Here is a 20,920-nt window from a genome sequence, read left to right as displayed (position 1 = left end):
ATGCCTGCATCCTCAGGACGCCCACACCGCTCGCACCCCTCGTCCGCAGCCCTGTGCATGTGCGCATTGGAGGAATCGCTGCAACTTTCGCTGCCCGCCACACCGCCACCATGAGCGCGCAAGGAGCCGTCACCGAAAACGGCCAGAAAGACCACTGCACCACCACCATGCCCTGCGAAACCAGCATCTTGCCCATCGACGCCTCCAAGCTTGGCACAATCACCCTCTCCCGTCCCTGCGATGATGCCCTGCTCGAAGATTGGGACATCTCGTGGGCCGCATCCGGCCCCGACATCGCGCGCCTGCGCCAGGCCGCCGCCGAGCTACACGACGGCGCCCTCCCCGTCGCCTTCCCGACCGAGACCGTGTACGGACTGGGCGCCGACGCGACTAACAGCCAAGCTGTGCGCGCCATCTATGCGGCCAAGCAGCGCCCGGTCGACAACCCGCTGATCGTGCACGTCGCCTCGCTGCGCCAACTGGCCTCTATTCTGCGCCCTTCTTTCGATGACGAGAACGAGAGGAACCCCGCCGACCTGGTCCCCAAAATCTACCACCCTCTCATCCGCCGCTTCTGGCCAGGCCCGCTCACCCTTATCCTCCCGCTCCCCAACGCGCCCTCCTCCGCACCTCTCGCGCCCGAGGTAACCGCCGGCCTCTCGACATTTGGCGCGCGCATGCCCGGCTCACTGATCGCGCTGCTGCTGATCCGGCTGGCGGACCGGCCCCTCGCTGGGCCCTCGGCCAATGCAAGCACCAAGCCCAGCCCGACGGCCGCCGAGCACGTCGCGCACGACCTGCGCGGCCGCGTCGCCACCATCCTTGATGGCGGGCCCTGCGACGTCGGTGTCGAGAGCACCGTCGTCGATGGCGTGAGCGGCGACACCCCGGTAATCCTGCGGCCCGGCGGCGTGAGCATTGATGAGCTGCGGCGCTGCGAGGGCTGGGAGCGCGTGGGCGTGGCGTATAAGGACAAGGCTGAGATGAGCAACGGAGAAGGGAAAGAATCGGCCGGCGAGGAGGATGGGGAGAAGACAGGGGAGCCGGCGGTCAAGAAGAGGAAGAAGGAGGCGCCCCGGGCCCCCGGCATGAAGTACCGGCACTACTCGCCCAAGGCGAGAGTGGTGCTGTTTGAGGCGGGGACCGGCCTGCCGAACAAGGAGGCCGTAGAGGGCTATACGAGGGTGGGCACGATCAGGACGAAGAAGTGGCCGAGGGGCTGCGGCCTATCGCTGCGCGAGCGGAAGAACGACGATGAGGTGGAGCAGCAACATCAGCATCAGAAAGAGGAGAAGGAAGATCAGAGAGGCGCAGCAACGCCCATGACGAACGGCACGGGTCAGAGCCAGCACCGCGGCTTCTCCAAAATGCTCGACACGCTCACTGTCCGCCCCCTACCGAAACCGCAACGACTCCTCGTAGCGGACGACAACGACACCGTCACCGCCGCCGTCGAGCGGGAGGTCTGGGATGTGAACCTTGGCGCCGAGACAAAGGACATCGCGCGCGGCCTATTTTCGGCGCTGCGCGAGCTGGACAAGAAGGACGTGGACGTTATCCTGGTCGAAGGTATTGATGAGAGGGAAGGCGACGTGGCGGCCGCGGTGATGAACCGGCTACGCAAAGCGGCCGAGGTCGAGGTCAAGGGATCTTGAAGCTGACTGCCGGCCACCGACGCGAGAACCTGCAAGGAAGGAGAGTGAAAGAGGGAGGGAAGACGGCAAGATTCTGCTGTTTGATGCTATACTCGTGAGATTCATCGGAAGGGTTTCATGCATGTTTATGATGTCCCAAGAAAGCCAGTTAATTTTAGGTAGAGAGATAGATCAGGGGTTGTTTTTTGGACAAGGGCGTCAAGTGGGAAGCATAGATCACACTGAGATCACGATTTTCATATGATGGATACATAGAGCTGAATTCTCGTGGAAGTAAAGGAGCATTGGGATTATGTAGAGGCCAGTGGTGACAGGAATTTAAGCTGTAACTACATCCTTTTTCCACCGTCCCTGCTTCTGTGATCCATCTAATATAGGACGCTCCCCTGGTCCTAAAAGTTTGCTCAACAAGTCACCAACGGTGATATTTTCTCCTCTCAATCACAAAGTAAAACCAAGTACGAAGAATAAACTGTAAACATACAGTTCAGCAAGATCAAGCTAGCGCATAAAGTTGAGGATGACGTTGGAAATGGCCCGTCGTCTTGCTCGTCTGGTTGGATCCCCATTTCACTGCACTACCTTCTGTTTCCTTCTATCCAGGTTGATACTACTGAGCGATGCGTAGATGTGCTTGTAGCGTGAGGTCTAGATCCGGATGTTATAGGTATTGCGGCCAGTCGTCCAATACTGTCGTTTCCTTCCCTCGGCCAGACGTTGGAAACGACGGTAACATGGAGAGATTTGCATAGCTCTGTAAGACGACCGCTCCCATGAAGAGAATGTGACCCTCAGGAAGACAAGAGATTGGGACCAGGGTGAACCATCCCAACCAATGGATTTTTTTGCCCTGAAGAACAGGCATTCCTCTGTGCTTTCTTTGACTACCTTTGCCATCTGTACGGATCAAACCGAACTGCAGCTGCTCAGTGCCAACCGCCCATTCAGCACGTTCCAACAGTTTACCATATAATTAGTCCCGGCAGATTCCCAACAGTCCGCCGGTGCTATCACTGTGACTTAATCCGGTGGTAGCACCGGTGGATCCGAAGCCTCTTGGATCTTGGGTTCGACAGTTCGAAACCCTTCTAACATTTGCTGTGCCATTTGCAAAAAGTTCTCTTTGAAGCCCACGGCTTGGGCTGAGGAGGGCTTCTGCGGGCTTTCCACCTGGAGAGCCTGTATAACTTTTTGCTGATCGGCGCCATGCTCCCTCCCTCCATCCCAACCCCCCTCCCCCCTCCCTTCTCCCTTCCTCCCTCCCCCCTACTCATACTCTTTCCTTGATCAATTCATTTCCTCCTTTCCTCGTGAGCCGGGACCTTTGATTTGAATTGTGGGTTGCGGGTGTGGCGGGTATCATTGATGGTAGCGAGAAAAGCCTTTTCTTTGGTAACAGTACTGGCGACTCGGGATCCATCGAAAAGCGCCGAACTCAGACGACACCTGGTTTGCCAATGTTGCTGTCGTCTTCAACGTATTCCAACGGCCAATGGAGATAATCTCTCCATTCCGGTTCTATCTGCTCGGCGATTGCACTCACACAGCGCTGGCCCCGGTCACCCAGCCACCAGAAGTTGGCGTGGTTGTGAAAAACGATGCACCAATGGGCAAGGAATATCAGCGCTGCCGGGTGCCTCTGGCGAATGAGGAAGATGAATTCCGGGAAAACGCGAATGGGCCAGATGAGGAGAAGGCCAGGCTCGCGGTCGGGAGGTTGGACCATGATCTGGCGAAAACAGTTGCTGAGCGCAGCAACAGACTGCAGCAATGTCCTACGAATGGCCGGGTCAAAAGACTCATGCAGTGCGATGGCCTTCAGCGTATCGAAACGGTCCTGGATGCCAACATCGTCTAATGGAAGTAAATCGGTCGATTCAAAGGGAATGAAAGGCCCTAGTCTTTCTGGGACAAGCATGGCTGAGATAGGCCCCTGGGCAACCCAGACATAGGAAGTTTTCAAGATCTCGTTGACGCCCCGCATCAGCATGAACACTTCGCAGGTATCGTCGATTGGATCCGAGTGGCGGGGATCTGACGGGAACGGCAGCGAAGCACAGCGCAGCATCACTGTCAGGCTGGACAGAGTATACAGCTCATCGCAATTTTCCGGGGTGATTGTGGGAAGTGTCAAACGGAATCCGCTGATGGCCCGGTTCTGGTGGTTGGTTGAAATGACAAGCCACTTGGCACGCTGGTCCAGGTAAAGATGGGCAAGATGCAGGGCGGCCACGCCAAGGATGCCGTGCATGACGGCTTTGCTCGAGTAGCCCACACGTGGGTACGCAACCTGGTAGCATCGACGTATGCTGTCCATCTCGGACATGGTCAAAGCAGTGTACGTCGAAAAGTGGTGAAGTAGCTGCAAGTCACGCTGCCAGTCCATGACGGCAACGCTGTCAGTGAAGCGTCCCATTATGTCTCGCTCGTGAATGGCGCGCGACAGCATGTTGAATGGATTCTGGTCCGAGGGCGGTTGTGCGCTTGGCCACGTGAGTACAGGCGTGTCATTCTTGCTGGACTCTGACGACTGCGATTTGCTGCTGGACGGTATAGACTTTAGTCGCTCCCGGTCAGATTGCTATACGGCGTCAGTTGCTCTCCGTCCCAAGACTCCGCCGTATCGAGATGTCTTGTCCCCGTGGTGGCGAGGCGGAAGGATGCCTCGGCGCCAGTGCACGGGTACGAGAGAATGCCGGAAATAACAGATTATTACCGGGCCAGGGCAGCGCCCTTGTGAAGATATTGATGGCACGAGAAAGGCCAGCCCAAGAGCGCCGTCAAGGCACATTGCCAGCCAGAGAACAGCGGACTGGGCATGGACGACCGGCAGAGAGGCTGGCAAAGCTGGGAGGACTTACATTCGAGAAGACTATGCTCTGGGTGCCGGAGGTCGTGGGGCTGTCGCCAGAGGCGTGCGAGGCGGACGACGAAGCCTGGGGCAGCGGCGGAGGAGCATCTTGCTGGGTGAGACTGCACTCCACGCCATGCCTGGCGCAGTGGTTACAGGGCCGCTGCTCGTCGCACTGCAAGCACCGGGAGCATCAGCTCGGGCTCTCCAGCGCGTCGTACGATGTTGGAGACGCCGGAGGAGGGAGAGCATGGGCAGACAGCAACACCAACCTTTACGCGCCGCCGCTTGCACTGCACACATCCGTTTCGGCTCTTCTTGTGCCCTGCTCGAGAACCGTCAACGCGTCACGCGAAGATCAAAGGCGGCGTGAACAGCCGCGGCCGCCACCCTTTTCCCCCTACCTAAGCGAGGCATTTTCGCTCGCGCGCCGGCTGGCTGGCGCGGACGAGACGATGGTCAGAAGGGCGCTGGGCCGCTGCTGCTGGGTCGGCGGAGTCGATATGGAAGGCGGCCCGCTGCCGGTGCGCTGCTCCGCCGGGTGAGAAGTGAGTCGCTGTTGTTGGAGCGCCTAATGACAGTGCCACATTCGTTCGGCTCGGTAGGTTGCTGCCCGTTATCCCATCCTCGACGCTTGGCCCTGGCCGGCTGCCGAGAACAGCGAACACCATCGCGCCCGGGCTGCCTTTACATAGGGCACGGCACCACAGCCGCAGCAGCGCGCCGCATGAGACGCCTTGCCCTGCTCACTGCTGCGCTCACCGACAACGAGGGGCCCTGCTGCCGTCGGCTGGGTCAACGCCGGCCAGGCACCCGCGCAGGCTACCGGCCCGGCCTGCAACGAGCAAAAACACAAACGCATCAGTAGTACAGCCGCGGCCGGCTCACCTCTGCGACGGCGGCTTGCGCAGCGTCGGTTTCGCTGCTGGGGGCTCTCGAATCGGGCGGTTGGAGAGACGCTGGAGGCCGGCTGGTCCGCTGCGGCGCCTTGGGGTGCGCCCGTCTTTAAAAGGTACACACCGCAGATTGCGCTTCTTCACTCGCACTCGCTTTGCACGAACAATTATCCCAGGCGGCCTTTCCCGCGCCGCGGTACGCCCCGTGGGCGTCCGCAATGACGGTGCCGTCAAGGGCTGGATTGCCCGCCGGGTGCCACTCTCATTGGCTATGGCGCCAAACCCTCGCTTTCGCATTCATCAGCCTGGATGGGGAAGCCCGACCACCTGATTATCACTACCTCCTCCGAACCCTGCCGCGCTCGCCTGCAGCAAAAATTGCACTCCAGCCCCCGGTCCTCATCCAAACCGCTCCTGCTGCCCGTCGCTCATTGATTGTGCACCTGTCGGGGCACGACTTGCAGCACGCCGCGAGGCTGGCCTGAATCATTGCTCTCCTAGACTAGGTCCACCAGCTATGTATCTCCGTTCCGCAGACGCCTTTTCAATCCCAATGATGCCGTGACCCCGTCCTCAGACCCATAGATCTGCGGTAAAAACCAAAACAGCGAGCACCCCCGCCCACACACAGGAGCACAGTCCTCTACCCATTGACCAAACCTGGCTGGTTATCTGCACCTCGCGTCGCTTCAGAACTCCATGCCGCCCGCCTCCTCCCGGGGCCTCTTGCTGGCCTTCTCGTCCTTGATCAGGCCGGTGACAAACCCCCGGAAGAACTCGACGTAAGGCCGCAATCTCGTCTTCTCCCAATCTGGCATTTTCGTTGCCGCATCGTCCGTTTCCATTGCGCCTGCGTTCGCCCGGGCCCACTCGTCGATCTCGCTCAACAGCTCAGTGACGGTGGGCACTCCGAATGGATCGAACTCCTCGACATTACGAGTGTCAATGGGCACACAGACCCGACCTGTGCCGGGATGGACGACAAATGGCGACTTCAGCAAATGGTTCAACTTCTTGGACACCTCCGCATCGAGTCGTGGGTAAGTGTACTCAAGGAGGATATCCTGCTTGGCTTCTTTTAGCGCTTTCGGGTCAAGCGTGCTTGAAGCGCCAGAAGAAGCGAGCGTGTCTATGTCAGCCCACTTCTGAGACGAGGGCCGTGATGGTGCCGAGTCCCATTTCTTCTGCAAGGCGGCCGCGAGTTGCTTGTCGGGGATAAGAGAAAGAAGGCGGGCCGACTTCTCCGGCGATGTCCAAGGGTCTTGCTCCAGAAGAATGTTTGTCTGGAAATGCGCCCGCAGAATTTTGAGACTTCGCCTGTCACTGGTGTCAGTGGACTCGGCCAGAATCGCGCGAAACAAGCGGGCACACACTCAAGATGTGGATGTAGTGGTCTCTTCACATTCACCTTCTTTCCACCCTGATCGCCTCCTCTCAGCAGCTCCAGGTAACCTGCGATTGCTCTCCTCTTTTGATCGTCCATATCCCTTGCGCGCTTGTCGCACACCCAAGCGTGGGCGCCACGACGTCCGGAATACACCCACAGAATGTGTTTAAATCCAAAGTCTTCTTTCAGTGCTACATCCACAGTTTTGATTGCCATAGTGATAAACGACCAGCACCGATGACAAATGTTGGCGCCGGTGCAACACGTTCTGATCTCGTCGTAATCCGTCATATCAATATCGAAGACAAGCTCTTTGGACATCGGCTTGAAAGCGGTCGAATTGCGTAGAGACTTGCGGTCTCGCGGATTTGTGGAGTATACAGGCCCAATTTCGAAACGGGATGGGATCATTTGCACGCATTGCTTGCGGAGGCTACGGCGCATGTTAGCCTGTTCCTGCAGTATATTGGGAGGATTGCTCGTACAGGTCTGCGGTCGGGAAGGATTGGTATCTGAGGTATGCATCGTTTTGCAGCGTGAAAGCGAACTCGCGATGGGCAAAGTCTGTCGACGGCGAAGGCGAATGGTTCAGCCATTGGAACAGGTGTCTGAATGGAAACAAGCGCTGGTAGAAAGCACGCATAATTTCTGGGTCGGAGTAGCTGGCTGAAGGCGCAGGTTTCCTGTTGAGTTGTCAGTACTGCTCAAACTCACATTCCCATGACAAGGCCTACACTGTCTCCTGCGGTACTGCTGACGACGAGAATTCTTCGTCCGAATCCTCCGCATCCATCATCTCCTCCAACGCCTTCTTCTCATCTTCCACATCGAAAGGCTGGGCGGGGTGCTCATTGGCGGGTGGCGCATCCGGGAGGTCAACATCCTCGCCCTGCGAAGAGCCCGGCGTGACTGAGTGTGGCATCGTGAATTGTGCCTTTCCGGTCTGCAGCTGGAAAGAGGCGATGGGCTCTGGGCGGCGAGAAACGCGACGGGAGCGCGCGCCGCCGAGTCGCGTCGCGCGTCACTAGAGGCCTGTGCACGACACCCCCAGATGCACGACACCCCAGATGAGCTCCCGTGGACTCCGCCATTCGGTGTCCACCAAGCGAAACACGGCATTCGAAACGACGCTGGAATACTAATGCAGCTCAAAGTCGAAACTGTACGCCGAGTCGTATCGCGCGTCACTAGAGGCCCGTGCACAACACCCCGGATGAGCTCCCGTCAACTCCGCCCTGCGTCCACCAAGCGAAACACGGCATCCGAAACGACGCTGGAATGCAGCTCAAAGTCGAAACTGTACGCCGTTAAGATGTCTCTCGCGGAGGAATTGGTGTCAGGTGAAGGCTGGATATCTGATGAGTCAAGCTTTTATGGTAATGTAACTTCAGAACAGCTCTTCGCTGTTGCCGACCGTGCTCTAACAGTCGCCTTGTTATAGGGGGAGATGAAGCCGTCGACTCTCTCGAGAAGCGCAGCAACTCGCACAATGCGGCAGAGTACTGGTCTACACATGAGAGCCTCGTGTCTACTATCGCCTACAAAGCACGTGCTCGCACGCGTCCTTTCTCAACGCTGAAAGGTAATAGGCAAGACGGAGAGTCGAAGGAGCTCGCCTATCCGTACGAGGGTGGTCCCCTATGGTATCAACCTTCAGAGACCGTCTCGGAATTCTTGAAGCGCTGCCCACCGGACTCGACCGTAATGGAAGAAACCGGTATCCATTGGTTCTGGGTTGATAATCCATACAAGTCAGCTCAATCCAAGGAGGACCCCAACTATGAAGCATTCGAAGATACAGGTTACAGCCTGCTTGAAGACTATCGTAAGAAGAGAGAAGAGCTCGAGAAGAAGTACCCAGACATGCGACAGGGCACTATCACAGGCAAGCTGTTCAAAGATCGAGAGAATCTCAAGCAACAGATAGCCAAGCTGGCTCGCGAGACGCACGTCGTGTGCGGCAAGGTCATTATTACCCAGTCCAGGGTACGAGCGAGCCCTATCCTATGTTCATGCTAACCTGCAATGTAGTGGTTGCTCTTCCCTCGTTGGGACGATGTACCGAGGCTTTGGAAGCAAGTCTGTCTGGCTGTACTTGAAAATCGGCTTGGACACACCGCAAAGGTTGCGACGAGAAGTGCCAACAAGAACGACCCCTGCGGCGTGATCGTTATCTACACTCGGGATTGTTTTGACGTCGATGACGTCCGCCGTGTTCTCCTGGCACTAGTAGACATCGGTCTGGCGTCTGACAGAGACGACGCGCACAAAATATGGTACAAGATGGATGCATACACTTATCTGCAGCTGAACGCGGGGAATGAGTACAAACTGCCTGCAAGCCTTTATTCGAGCAAGGACATACTCAAGAGGGAGGGCCCGGCTAAGAAGCGAACAGCGGAGATACACTCCCCACAGCCGAAGTCTAAGGAGAAGCAGAGGTCGATTGCGGACATTTTCCGCTGAATCTCCAGCCGCATTATAGTCATGGCAGGCCAGATATAGGGATTGGCTCGTGTAGATTTTATGCTTGGGCTCCATGAAATACTCTGCTTCCGTCTTGCTATTTTGCTCTATATCCCATTTGTTTTGCTGCTGGCTATATGGATCATTCGCGCCAAGACTTGTCATGAGGGAATTTGCCATTGCGCGCTTTTATCGAGTGGAGCGAAGGAGCAGTAGGAACAAAGCCATTGTTGGGGTGGCCGTCTACTGAGTCCGGTGTGTCGCAGTATGTGCGTGAACCCAAGGCTTACGCGTGTCGAACGGAGCCTGTCTTAAAGTACACGGTATTGCTCAACAGGGCCATAATTGAAAATAGTTGAAGAACATCGACTACGGTCTTGCAATGTATCGGTTTACTCGTGCGCGAACAGCAGACCGGTGGAAGCGCAACCCGATAGACAACGAGGTCTTGTGGGAGGTGAAGAGACCAAAGACGATTGGGTGAGATAGGATACTGGTAATGTTCAGGTTCAAACCAGATTTGACATGCTGTTTAGTCTGATGCGAACGCTGACGAAGAGATTGCGACAATTGAGTACCCAGATCCGATTTCTCAGCCGCCCATAATCACAGCTCGAGATCTCCAACAACAGCTCTGTGATCACTTATGTATACGCCATCGTCGAACTTGTTGGGAAGCACGGCGTACGTCTTGTAGGCATCAATGGCCGACGTCGAACTCTTCCACGGCCCCGCGAAGATGAAATCGATGCGCTTGGACGGTCCGTCTGCCGAACTGAACCCCGTAAACGTGAGGTTATTTCCATACCGCAGCTCCTCTGGGACGCTGTCTCTGATGTCCCTAACCACGGAAGGCGGATTGCTGAAGTATTGGTATGCCTCACCAGTTGGCTCACTGTTGAAATCGCCAGTAAGAATGACTGGGAGCGTGGTTTCATTGGCGTATCTGCCGAGGTAGTCATTGATGTAGTTGGTGATCAGCTCCGCAGATTTCTGCCTCGAAACAGAACCCGCATCATCAAGATGTGTATTCAGCATCAAAACCTGCTTGCTGCTGTCCCGGTGGCGAAAACGACCAATGGTGACGATGCGAATGCTGCTCGCATCCCACCCCAGAGACGGCACGCTCGGAGTCTCGGAAAGCCAAAAGTACTGATAGTCTTCGACGTCCCAGACGGCAGGGCGGTAGAGAATGGGCGAGTATTCCCCGGCTTCTTTCCCGTCGTCGCGGCCTACGCCAAGGTAGGCCCACTCGGCTGCACCGGCCTGCGGGGTCGGGTCGACCTGAATGTAGTTCACATCGGAGGACGCTCCGCTGTTCAAGCCAGCCATGATATCGACTAGCTGGTTGTGGAGGACCTCCTGGAGGCCAATGAAAGCCTCTTGGTTGTGGATGGTATGGAAGCGTAGCTCGTTGAGCAGCCGCGGGGCTCTCACAGGCCACAGCTCCTCGCCCGCGAAGGGGCTCGTGGTCGCATAGCGAATATTGTGTGTGATGATTCGCAGCGAAAGGGCAGTGTAAAGAGTCTTCATGATGGACGATGCGTGCTGTTGCCTGCCACCGGGACCCGGCGCAGGCTGGGGCTTCCGCCAATTCAAATACTCCCAGAACCCCATGTCACTCAATGGGTGAGGCAACAGGCGGGGATCAGCAATATTATTGACTTCTCGTATTACATGGCGGTTCTGTTGGCGTGCAGAGAGATAATCCGGATGGCTGGCTGACGGGTTGATGGAAGGGGCGGGGACAGGGCCGATTTAAGCGACCCCACCATGACGACGAAATCGTTCGTGGTCCGTGTGCAGAGGGGCTCTCGCTCGTCAAACACCTTTCGCTGCGCGGCTGGCCGTTCTCTTGCAATCCCACACCTCCTACACCCTTCCGCTCCCTCGCTACTCGCCGCCGCCCATCATGGCCGAGTCAACTGAGACCGGTATGCCTCCAATCGCTGCTGCCTGCCGCTGTTGCTGCCATTGCGCTCTACGTCATAGCACAGCTCAGCTCAGCTTCCAATGCTTCGCGCACCCGCTGACAGGCCCGCAGACTACACGCTCAACAACCCCGATACCCTCACCAAGTACAAGGAGGCTGCCAAGATCTCTCAGGCCGTCCTTGAGACTGTTACGGGTGCGATCCCTCTACTGCTGTGCTAGCGCTGTTCCTGGCGATCACCCCACAACTTCATATTGACGCCGTCCACAGGATGGTGCATCGAGGGCGCCAAGATCGTTGATATCTGCGAGCGCGGCGACAAGCTTCTGGATGAGAAGGTCGCTGCCGTCTACAAGGGCAAGAAGATCCCCAAGGGCATTGCGCACCCCACCACCGTCTCGCCCTCGCCCTACGTCACGCCTTACACCCCAATCAAGTCCGACACTGAAGAGGCTGAGCGCACCTTGAAGCCTGGCGATATCATCAAGATCCAGCTGGGTGCTCAGATTGACAACCTGGGAACCATTGTCTGCGACACCATCATCATCCCCTCCCACGAGCATAAGGACGATGTTATTCCCAGCCGTCAGGCCGACCTTCTGCTTGCTACCCACTATGCGAACGAGCTCCTCCTGAGGTTGATGCTGCCGCCCGGTACTCTTGCTTCCGGTACCGACGAAGAGAAGCAGAAGGCGCAGGCCCAGAAGCCCTACACCCAGGCTCAGATGACCCAGATGCTCGAGAAGGTTGTGAAAAGCTTCGAGTGCAACCTTGTTGAGAGCACCACGTCGTGGGTCTTCGGCCGGTCGGAAATCGAGGGCGAGAAGAAGATTATCCTTGCTCCAGGTGAAGGCGTCAGAGGTGACGGCACTCCCGAGGTTGGTGATGTTTGGGGCGTCGAAGTTGGTGTTAGCTTGGGCTCAGGAAAGGTCAAGAACCTGCCTGACCGCACCACTCTTCACCGCCGCACCAACACCACCTACGGTCTCAAGCGCCCCAGCTCCAGGGCGACTCTATCCGAGATTGTGAAGAAGTTCGGCAATTTCCCCTTCAGCTTGCGCCAGCTTGAGGATGAGCGCGCTGGCAAGGTCGGTATCGTTGAGTGCGTCCGTGGTGGCGTTGTTCGCGCGTACGAGGTCGTTGGTGATAAGGATAACGAGGCCGTTGCGAGAGTTCTATCCACCATTGGTAAGTTTATTGATTTCCTTCCATTCCATGGTCTTTCCACGCATATTTCCTACGCGGACGTGATGTATTGGAGTTGTCTTTATAGCACGCCATCTCCGGGTGCTCCCAAGAGGAAACTTGGGAAGAGGAGTCGAATCCCCTGGACATGCCTGCCTTGACCTTTCGAACTATGTCGATATGATTCGACAACTCTCCAAGATATGCAGATTCCAAGGCCTGCGTGGGAGACGTTTCCTTTGGTGCCCGCCTTAACCAACTACTCGAATGGACTTCAGTTGTCCGGGACCAAGCTCAGCAATATAATTGGACACGAAGAAACTAGCATGCCCCGACACAGCCCGTCAATCGGATGTTACAACGAAAGACCAGGGCGAGCTGGAAAGTCGAAACAATCGTCCGCCTGCTTCTTCCCAGCCGGGGCGATGTAAACGCTGCCTGGTTAGCCTTTCAGCTTTTTACATGAGATTGACCTGTCTGGTGACGCTTTACAAGCGCCATCATTTGGAAAGTCTCCGAAACATTTACTGGTATATCCATGAAAGTGGGCCTTGCAAATGCAAGGGGCAAACTTCCGGTCCAGGCAGTTGCTCCAAGTTAGACTGTGGACGCATCTGCGCCGCATTCTACCTGCCGTTCGCCCGAGGACCGTCCCCGTGCTCTGCCGCTTTCTTATATTGTTAAATAAAACACTATCTTGTCGATCAGAGGTGCTGACTTGAACTCCAGCTATCACCAAGAACGGCATCACCCGTCTGGCTGCGCCTCAGAGCCCCGACATCGAGAAGTTGAAGACGGATAAGAAGATCACCGACGAGGAGATCCTTAAGATCCTTGAGCAGCCTATTGGAAAGGCTACGGGCGCTAAGTCCAAGAACAAGAAGAAGAAGAAGAAGCCCGCGAAGAAGGATAACAAGGAGGACGAGGGCGAGTCTTCGGCGGAGGAGTAGGAGTAAGCAGCAAACCAACTCCTCATGTACGTCACTTTGTTGTATGGCCTGTGAAACAAGGTCACGGAAGCGTGGCGCTACTTTGCCATGGGCAATGCCTTTGTGAAGCTGTCTCGAGGCATGCCGGCGTGCATGCTCCGAGGCGTAGGAGTGGCAACGAGCATCATTATGATTAGCACTAGCAGCTCCAACGAGCAGTGAACAATAGCAAAAAGTTTGGAAACACAGCAAGTCATGGGCTGCGTCGAGGTGAGAGGGTGCAATGAAGTCAATAGCAGGCGAATTGCTATTGTGGACAGGTCCATATTTTGTCCTGCCGCCCGCCGCAACCCTTCCAAACCTCTTCAACACCAGTACCTTCCACAACAACAGCTTGATACACACATCTTCCGCACCGCCAGTGTAGAAGTTTCTCTGACGGCTGTGTTTGCAGTCCCCCTTGCTGACGACAACGAACAGCAAGACCGTGCTCTCGCGGCGAAGGCTCGCACCTCCGCGCCGCCAGCATCGTCACGGCCTCACCTTCCCCCAACACCCTCCCCCCCCAAAGAAAAAAAAATCGCCCTGTGATAGAGAGCGTCCTTTTCTCACTGCAACCCACCCCCTTTCCAACCGAGTCTGCATATTTTGTTTCTTGTGTTTTTTTCGTTGCAGCGAGGCGCAACAAGGGGCGCAGAGGAATAGTCACAAGCTGCCCGAGGGACCTCCGGCCGCGCTTTGGTTTCCTTCGCGAGCCGTCCTCTTCGTCTTAACATCTCCGCCGCCGCACACAACGCGTGCGCCGCCCTCACGCGCAACCACCCCATTCGGCTCGCAGACGCGTCGTAGGTTCCTTATCCCTTAATTTTGCGAGCTCATGCTAACCCTCGAGCAGGATCGCGCTCTTGCAGCCGATTTGCACCATGCCTCCGTCAAGGCCTTCGCGCAGGTCCAACGTTCGGACGAATGCCTCCAGCCCGGACGGCTCCCATGCTACCAACTCGCCTGCGCCTCAAGTCGCCCCGCCGAAAGAGAAGGGCCAGTCATCGCTCGACAGCTGGATTGAGCCGCCGCCGAGGACTCCTGTCCCCAGCTTCGAAGATGTTGGGTTCGAAAGGCAGGGTGTCCTCACGACCATGCAGCCTCTAGGCGTGAGGCCCACGGCAAAGGACAGGGCAAGGTCTAGGGTTGATGGTCTGCGCCGCTCTGTGGCGGGCAAGAACGGCCAGCTGTCTGGGGCTGAGGATTCGCGCGATACGCCCGACGTCGACGGCACACAACCGGCGGAGCGGGACAGGAACCCTCAGGACTACGTGCCTGTAATACCCCCCAACAGGGATGAAGAGGAGGATGACGACTACACGCCGGCCAGCAAGAAGAAGAAGAACAAGAAGGCCAGGGCTTCGAAGCGTGGCTCGAAAAGCGAGACGCCAGTTGGCTCGGTCCGCCCAACCGCCGCCCCGAGCACTCCCGACAACCGGTCTCCGTCGCCTCTTGAGGAGGAGACGGTCAACAACGGGGTTTCTATGGGCGTCGAGAAGGCTCTCCGCGGCGCTTTAGCGAAGGTTGAGAGTACCGGCCACACAAAGATCGGCACTGTGCTAAGACGTCTCTCTCAACAGAGCAAGAAAGACAAGGGTCTTGCTGAGCTTCTCAGCTACGTTGCAAAGCACAACGGCAAGGCCCCCTCCCAGGAGAAGCAGGTCGAATTCGACCGCTACGTCAAGCGCGCCAGAAAGGCACCCCCACAAGATCAGGAGGAGGAGAGTATCGAGAGAAGCCCAAAGCGCGCGCGCATCTCGCGTGGTGCCAACGGCCTCGCTTTGACGCCCTCGCAATCCGCGCAGTCACCCTCGCCGTCGTCCCCAGCAAAGTCGACCACCATCCACCCTTCTTCTGCAATCCAATCTCCAGCCCCCGAGGAACTTTCCTCCGAGCGTGCTGACACTCCTCCGAAGGAACCTACTGCCGCCGACATGGGAGCAAGCGCAAACGGCGTGACCTCCTCCGCTGTGCACTCCCCGCGTTCGAGACGCGCTAGCATATCCTCCGTTTCATCTCTGAGCTCAGTCGACGAGAATATCGCTGCAGGCCCGCCTCCTGATGTTTTGGAGGACCCGGCCATCAGCAGGCCTTCAACAGCTGGACCTTCTGTGAACGGTGCCAGCAAGTTGAACATCAGGACGAAGAAGCCGCTTCCCAAGAAGGCAGGTGGTGGTGCTAGCAACAAGCGCTCTCCCGAAGATGCCGGCTTGACCGAGTCCGAAGACGAGGAGCTGCAGGCAAAGCGCCGCAAATACAGCGAAGGGCTGAAGGATGTCACGGCATTCAACAAACACATTCCCATCAGCAGCATTAGACCTGAACTTTTCGCGACAGATATCCCTGCTCTCAACGAATCCCCCGTCCTGCCTCCGCCCAGGAAGCAGAAGCTCAAGCTCACCAACGGTATCAAGAAGTCGGCCCTTCAGGCAAGAAGCAGTGCCGCGTCACCCCTCTCAGAAGGGTTCCCGCCACATGGATCCGGACCTGCCACGCGTGCTACCACGCCTAACCTCAATGCAGATGGCAATGACAGGCCGTCAAAGAGACAGAAGACGTCGGCTCGCACAAAGCATTCGTAAGTTCTTCTCATGCAACCTTTGGTGCCTGGGGCGACAGGCATGCCTTGGCGCTTCCCGCAGCTTCATATACACGTGTTTCTTGGCTCCTGCTTGTTTCACTTCGCCGTCGAGCCACTCAGGGCAACTTGGGCAAGGGGGATGTGAAGAATGCCAAATACTTGCGTGGGGTGCTGGAGAGCGTCGCTAACGTCCTGGTCTGCGTTTTAGGCCCATCAAGAATAGGACGGGTGGTGTCGCGGGCGTTGCTCGTGCGAGTGGCGGAATGGAATCCCCGATCGGCTACGATGACAACGACGCGGTAAGTGACCAAATCTCCGCCAACCCTCCCACTAGCCCTCGCACCCTTTACCTCTTCGAGCTCTTTCCACCGCCATCCACCACACCCTCCCCCCATCAGTCACCATGCATTTCCACAAGCCTACTTCATTGCACATACCTCATCCATCGCGTTTGCCTCCTTCACCGCCGCTGACTGAGTTCCAGCGCTCCGAAAACGATGACTTTTGTTCTGCATGTGGTTTCTCCGGCCTGCTTCTCTGCTGCGATGGTTGCGACAAGGCCTTCCACCTGACTTGTTGCGACCCGCCGCTGAACGACACGCCGGACGAAAAGTGGCTTTGCCACCTCTGCGCCGCGAAGAGCAACAGCGCATTGAGAGAGTCGGTCCCGTTCAGCATGTTTGGCCCTCTACTGGCTACCATCAACAAGCGCAACCCCACCGTGTTCGCTCTCCCCAGGCGCGTCCAAGATCACTTTGAGGGCGTGCATGCGGACAAGGAGGGCGCGTACGAGGAGGTGCAAGCGACGAAGCCTCTGTAAGTTTTGTTTGTGTTTGCTCGCCATTGTGGAGCCGTTGCTAACATCAGGCAGCAACAAGGGCCGTGGCGGCTGGGACGAAGTGCCCGATAACACAAGGCTCCTCGACACGAAGGGCAACGCCATTCTTTGCGTGCAGTGCGGCAAGTCGTCGCTTAACAAGCAGCAGATCATCCAGTGCGATATTTGCAATGCTAACTGGCATTTGGACTGCCTTGACCCGCCCATGGCCAACCCTCCACCCATTCCTTTCAACAGCAGGCATCGCAATGTCTGGAAGTGTCCTCGCCATACTGACCGGGACCTCCGCGCTATTGAGCCAACTGTTTCCAGCGCTCTCAACAGCAAGCGGATCTTCCGGATTCGCAAGCCCAGGGACCCCAACATTGTCAACGTCAACATGAGGCGCGGCTTCAGGAACAATGGCGTCATCGAGGTCGCTGACGATAGCAGCGACAGCGAGAAGGAGTTCGAGTCTAATGACGATGAAGACGGTGTTGTCTACCGCCTTCCGTCCAAGGGCATCAAACTCGACTTCATATCCAAGATCAAGCAGTAAGTCCTCCGCACTAATTACATTTATCGAAGGGTCACTGACTTTCTCAGGATGCGCATGGACAGCGAAAACATCCGCGCTCAAGCCGGCTTCCCCGGCGTAGTGTCGGGCCAGCCAAGGACGTACGACCGCAAATTCAGCGACGCCAACCCTACCGACCGACGTGCTGCTGTCAACCTCGTGCAGTTTGCAAACCGAGAATCTGATCTCGAGCTCGGCAGCGACGCGGTGCAGACGCTCATTTACAGCCTGAATGTAAGAGGCCCCGTGTCTAAACAAGTTTGATGACGTCAGCACTCACACGGAATACATCAGGGCGAATCACCCGACGAAGTTATTGACAGCATGGCTGCCGCTGGAAAAGCACCGCTGACGATGGAGCCGCCCGGAGAGGAGGAAAGGCGGCAGCTACTAGCCCTGCAGGAGCTTATTCGCCGCAGACTCGGCGTTACCAACGGAAGTGTCTGAGCGTTCGCAGCAGGACGATCGCACACGTGTGGCGCCAACCTTTGCTTGCTGCGGCATAAGGCGCGCAACTTTCCAGTGAATCGGATGTCCGGGGCGGCACAGGGTCTGGCTTAAGCTGTTCCTATCCCCCCAGAGGAGCAGCTCGGTTACGCTTACTCGGCTCCCCCTTAGCCTTCACTAATCTCGACTCAGCGGCTTTTCTTAGAGAAGTCGTCAGTCTCGTATACACAGCACATCACCATTTACGACTGTCCTCTGCATTGCCGCTTTCCCCCCCAATACATCAATGTTCCCCATGTGGGTTTTTCGACGCGGCTTTACACGGTTGGAGACAGCATCCCACCGTAGCGACACGTGGCATTGACCCCTTCGGACACTGCTGCGCATCTGCTGCCCTGCGTTAGCACTACACTTCGACAACAGTGTCTTCTTTTCGTCGGACGCGGCCAAATCAAGCATGCAACTGGCGTTTCTATTCCTGCATCTGGGGGAGCTTTTCCCCCCCACTGAAGTATCATCATGACTGCGGCATGGGGTGGAACTTTTCAACAAATTGGCATGTTTGGTAAGACCAGTGATTCCTCAGTTGGCTCAACAGAAGGACGGACGCGGTGTGTAGGAAAAAAGAGTTAAGCATTCTTGACGGAAGATCCCGAGCGTTTCGGACGCAGAGATAGCAGGGCGGATCAGTGGAGAAGGAGCACCGGTCAGAGATTCCTACTTTGTATCACAGCGCGGCGCTTAGGCGAAAAGCAGGCGGAATGGGTTGATGATGGCGAGAGGTAGCAGATGGCAGGCGGAGATAAATAGCGTGCAAAAATGCAGTGTAGTCTGAGTGCGCGTGGCGAGCCTCTCGTGTGCCTGCGTGCTGGCGGCCATCAGGGTTGCTGCCCAGTGGTGGCCCCGGTCTTTTTCCCCAGACGACAAGGGGTGATGTTGCCCGGGCGGGCCTTGCACGTGACGGTGGGTCAGGTCTATCCGACATGCGTCACATCATCCTGCGATTCCCTGCATCTCGCCAGAACCTCCGCCCGCCGCCGTCGCATCCCGCCTCCGCTCCAACCAACCACCATCTCCCGCAGCAGCTGCTGATTCGCCCTCCATCTGCGCTTGCCAGAGCTGCGCGATTCTTGGAGCGCCTGGACTTATGCGCTGCCCGCAATTCGCCGCCCCCCAGCTCCCCACCACGCTCCTCGCCTAGGCTACGTAACACGCCTACTCTCTCCGACATCATGGCCGAAGCCAACTTCCGTGCACGCAAGCGCCAGAAAGTCTATCGCAAGCGCCTCGACGAAGACGACGACACAAGCTTCAATCATGTGCAAGGACCGAATGTCTCCGGTAGCCGCTCCTCCCTCACCACCACCGCTACCGTCTCAACTTCTGCGCCCTCCGCCTTTGACGCCGCCGATTCTACCACCACGTTAGCTACCGTTGCGGACACCCAGGCAAACAACGGAGAAAGCGGGCAACCATCCGTCGCAGAGATCCTGCGTCGTGCACGCAAGCAGAAGGCGCGGGGAGTGGGTGTCGAGTTCTCCTCATCGGGTGGGAGCAAGCAAAATGGAAGCTCTGAAATCCCCACCACTACTACCGCGGTCGTGCCGCCGGCTAGTGGTGGTGCGCCGGAGCAGCAACAAGTCGAGGTGGTGGCTGCGAAGGAGTTCGCGCCGCAGACGGGAATGGTAGTGGATACGTTGGACAAACACATGTGAGTGGTTCTCCTGTTCGTTTTACTCTTCCGATGAATTCAGAGAAGAGAGAGAGATGGAGAGATAGTTGTTTGGGTCTCTGGATTGGCTGCTAATGTTTCAAGGATGGCTTATATAGATTCCAAGATGGCTGAGATGCGCGAGGGCGAGCGCCGTGCAGCGGCTGAGCAGGCGGTCACGGACGCTGCGAATCATCAGGAGAAGCAGCACAGCTCCGCTACATCGACTATCCCCTCTTTCCCGTCTAACGGAGTTCGTCAGAGGCAGCCGGCGGGAATGGGCAAGCTAATGGAGATTGACCTAGGCCCGGAGGCGGCGCGAAGGAACATTGAGCGCACGGAGGAGGCGACGAGACGGCTGGAGAGTGGCGAGTCGCTAGAACAAGAGATGCAGCCCAAGGGCAGAAGAGGCAGGAAGAGGAGGACGAGCGAGGATATCAGACGTGATAAGTTGGTGGAAGAGATATTGAAGGAGAGTCGATGTAAGTCAATTGTGGCTTTATTCCCTCCCATCTCGGCTTTTATATCCTGTCCGCATGTTGGTAAAAGCAAAGATGGAGAGGTGCTATCCATCTACTGGAATACAGCTAACCTCTATGCCTTCTATCGCAATCATGCAGTCGAGATGTACGACGACCGAGCACAGCAAGAGCAGCAGAAGAAGGACGCTGAGGAGGGCGCCGCGGACGACCGCATCGTCGAACAATTCCGTCGCGACTTCATGGAGGCCGTCCAGACTCGCCACAACCGCCGGCCGCCGGCCAGCGCCAGCGCCAAGAACAAAGCTGCGGACGAACGACCCAAGGGCCCAAAGCTTGGTGGCAGCCGCAGCGCGCGCGCGGCCATGAGAGCGGCCGAGGAGAAGCAGAAGAAGAAGTGAAGAAAAAACACCTTCGGTCGGACAGGTTACTAGGGGCATGCTGGGGGAACGCGTTTAGGTTTAATGTGCATCATCAACGGTTGGCGTTTAGTAGGCACGAAGTCGTTGGCGAAAGAAAGAGAAAACAATTTGGCGCCGGACTAGTCAAAAGACGATTGAATTCGTTGCGGTATGGCTAGCAAGAAAGGCACAAATCACAGATATAGAAACGTGTCCCCACATCTCTTTGCTTCTATGTGGAATATTGCTTCCCACCTTGGCCATTGTTTTGCCCAAACGCTCTATAGTGCCTTTTTAAGCCTGTACATGATGAGCCCGGAGAAGGGTGATATCGGAACACTTCTTTTCTATTGTCAGAAGGATATGCAGGCTTCATCTTCGCCCTTTTCTTTCACACAACCCCACACACATACACACCAAAAAAAGGTAAACAAAATTGAAGTAAGTTCCAGAGAAAGAGATGAAAACACGATAACGATCGTACGTATGTGCCTCATCTGATGAAAGAGCAGGACAAGAGAGGAAGGGTGTGGTTTAGAGCTTCTGTGACAGACTCCTACAGC

General features: G+C 56.8%; 9 protein-coding genes across 9 annotated transcripts; 6 read left to right on the top strand and 3 right to left on the bottom strand.

The window, feature by feature from the left end:
* Positions 1-110: 110 nt before the first annotated feature.
* Positions 111-1,655, top strand: SLS55_009405 (uncharacterized protein; the record flags this gene model as incomplete). The annotated part of the gene is made up of 1 exon (XM_066780806.1): positions 111-1,655. The coding sequence occupies one exon, from the start codon at positions 111-113 to the stop codon at positions 1,653-1,655; it is 1,545 nt and encodes a 514-aa protein (XP_066628752.1).
* Positions 1,656-3,090: 1,435 nt separating this feature from the next.
* SLS55_009404 (uncharacterized protein) lies at positions 3,091-4,104 on the bottom strand (the record flags this gene model as incomplete). The annotated part of the gene is made up of 1 exon (XM_066780805.1): positions 3,091-4,104. One exon carries the CDS (start codon positions 4,102-4,104, stop codon positions 3,091-3,093), a length of 1,014 nt encoding a protein of 337 aa, XP_066628751.1.
* A 1,987-nt stretch (positions 4,105-6,091) lies between these two features.
* PRI1 (p48 polypeptide of DNA primase) lies at positions 6,092-7,711 on the bottom strand (the record flags this gene model as incomplete). Its single annotated transcript, XM_066780804.1, has 4 exons — positions 6,092-6,719; positions 6,776-7,222; positions 7,275-7,472; positions 7,524-7,711. The coding sequence occupies 4 exons, from the start codon at positions 7,709-7,711 to the stop codon at positions 6,092-6,094; spliced, it is 1,461 nt and encodes a 486-aa protein (XP_066628750.1).
* Positions 7,712-8,101: 390 nt separating this feature from the next.
* On the top strand, positions 8,102-9,255 carry SLS55_009402 (uncharacterized protein; the record flags this gene model as incomplete). Its single annotated transcript, XM_066780803.1, has 3 exons — positions 8,102-8,165; positions 8,231-8,775; positions 8,821-9,255. The coding sequence occupies 3 exons, from the start codon at positions 8,102-8,104 to the stop codon at positions 9,253-9,255; spliced, it is 1,044 nt and encodes a 347-aa protein (XP_066628749.1).
* Positions 9,256-9,861: 606 nt separating this feature from the next.
* SLS55_009401 (uncharacterized protein) lies at positions 9,862-10,788 on the bottom strand (the record flags this gene model as incomplete). The annotated part of the gene is made up of 1 exon (XM_066780802.1): positions 9,862-10,788. The coding sequence occupies one exon, from the start codon at positions 10,786-10,788 to the stop codon at positions 9,862-9,864; it is 927 nt and encodes a 308-aa protein (XP_066628748.1).
* Positions 10,789-11,167: 379 nt separating this feature from the next.
* SLS55_009400 (uncharacterized protein) lies at positions 11,168-13,323 on the top strand (the record flags this gene model as incomplete). Its single annotated transcript, XM_066780801.1, has 4 exons — positions 11,168-11,189; positions 11,300-11,383; positions 11,459-12,376; positions 13,103-13,323. The coding sequence occupies 4 exons, from the start codon at positions 11,168-11,170 to the stop codon at positions 13,321-13,323; spliced, it is 1,245 nt and encodes a 414-aa protein (XP_066628747.1).
* A 902-nt stretch (positions 13,324-14,225) lies between these two features.
* On the top strand, positions 14,226-17,766 carry SLS55_009399 (uncharacterized protein; the record flags this gene model as incomplete). The annotated part of the gene is made up of 6 exons (XM_066780800.1): positions 14,226-15,922; positions 16,134-16,224; positions 16,410-16,741; positions 16,797-17,297; positions 17,349-17,553; positions 17,614-17,766. The coding sequence occupies 6 exons, from the start codon at positions 14,226-14,228 to the stop codon at positions 17,764-17,766; spliced, it is 2,979 nt and encodes a 992-aa protein (XP_066628746.1).
* Positions 17,767-18,998: 1,232 nt separating this feature from the next.
* On the top strand, positions 18,999-19,481 carry SLS55_009398 (uncharacterized protein; the record flags this gene model as incomplete). The annotated part of the gene is made up of 2 exons (XM_066780799.1): positions 18,999-19,107; positions 19,195-19,481. The coding sequence occupies 2 exons, from the start codon at positions 18,999-19,001 to the stop codon at positions 19,479-19,481; spliced, it is 396 nt and encodes a 131-aa protein (XP_066628745.1).
* A 532-nt stretch (positions 19,482-20,013) lies between these two features.
* SLS55_009397 (uncharacterized protein) lies at positions 20,014-20,357 on the top strand (the record flags this gene model as incomplete). The annotated part of the gene is made up of 2 exons (XM_066780798.1): positions 20,014-20,019; positions 20,124-20,357. 2 exons carry the CDS (start codon positions 20,014-20,016, stop codon positions 20,355-20,357), a joined length of 240 nt encoding a protein of 79 aa, XP_066628744.1.
* Positions 20,358-20,920: the final 563 nt, after the last annotated feature.

This window comes from Diplodia seriata (assembly GCF_021436955.1).
Source record: "Diplodia seriata strain FDS-637 chromosome Unknown scaffold_10, whole genome shotgun sequence".
NCBI classification, from domain to species: domain Eukaryota; kingdom Fungi; phylum Ascomycota; class Dothideomycetes; order Botryosphaeriales; family Botryosphaeriaceae; genus Diplodia; species Diplodia seriata.
This window is presented reverse-complemented; position numbering and strand designations above follow the sequence as displayed.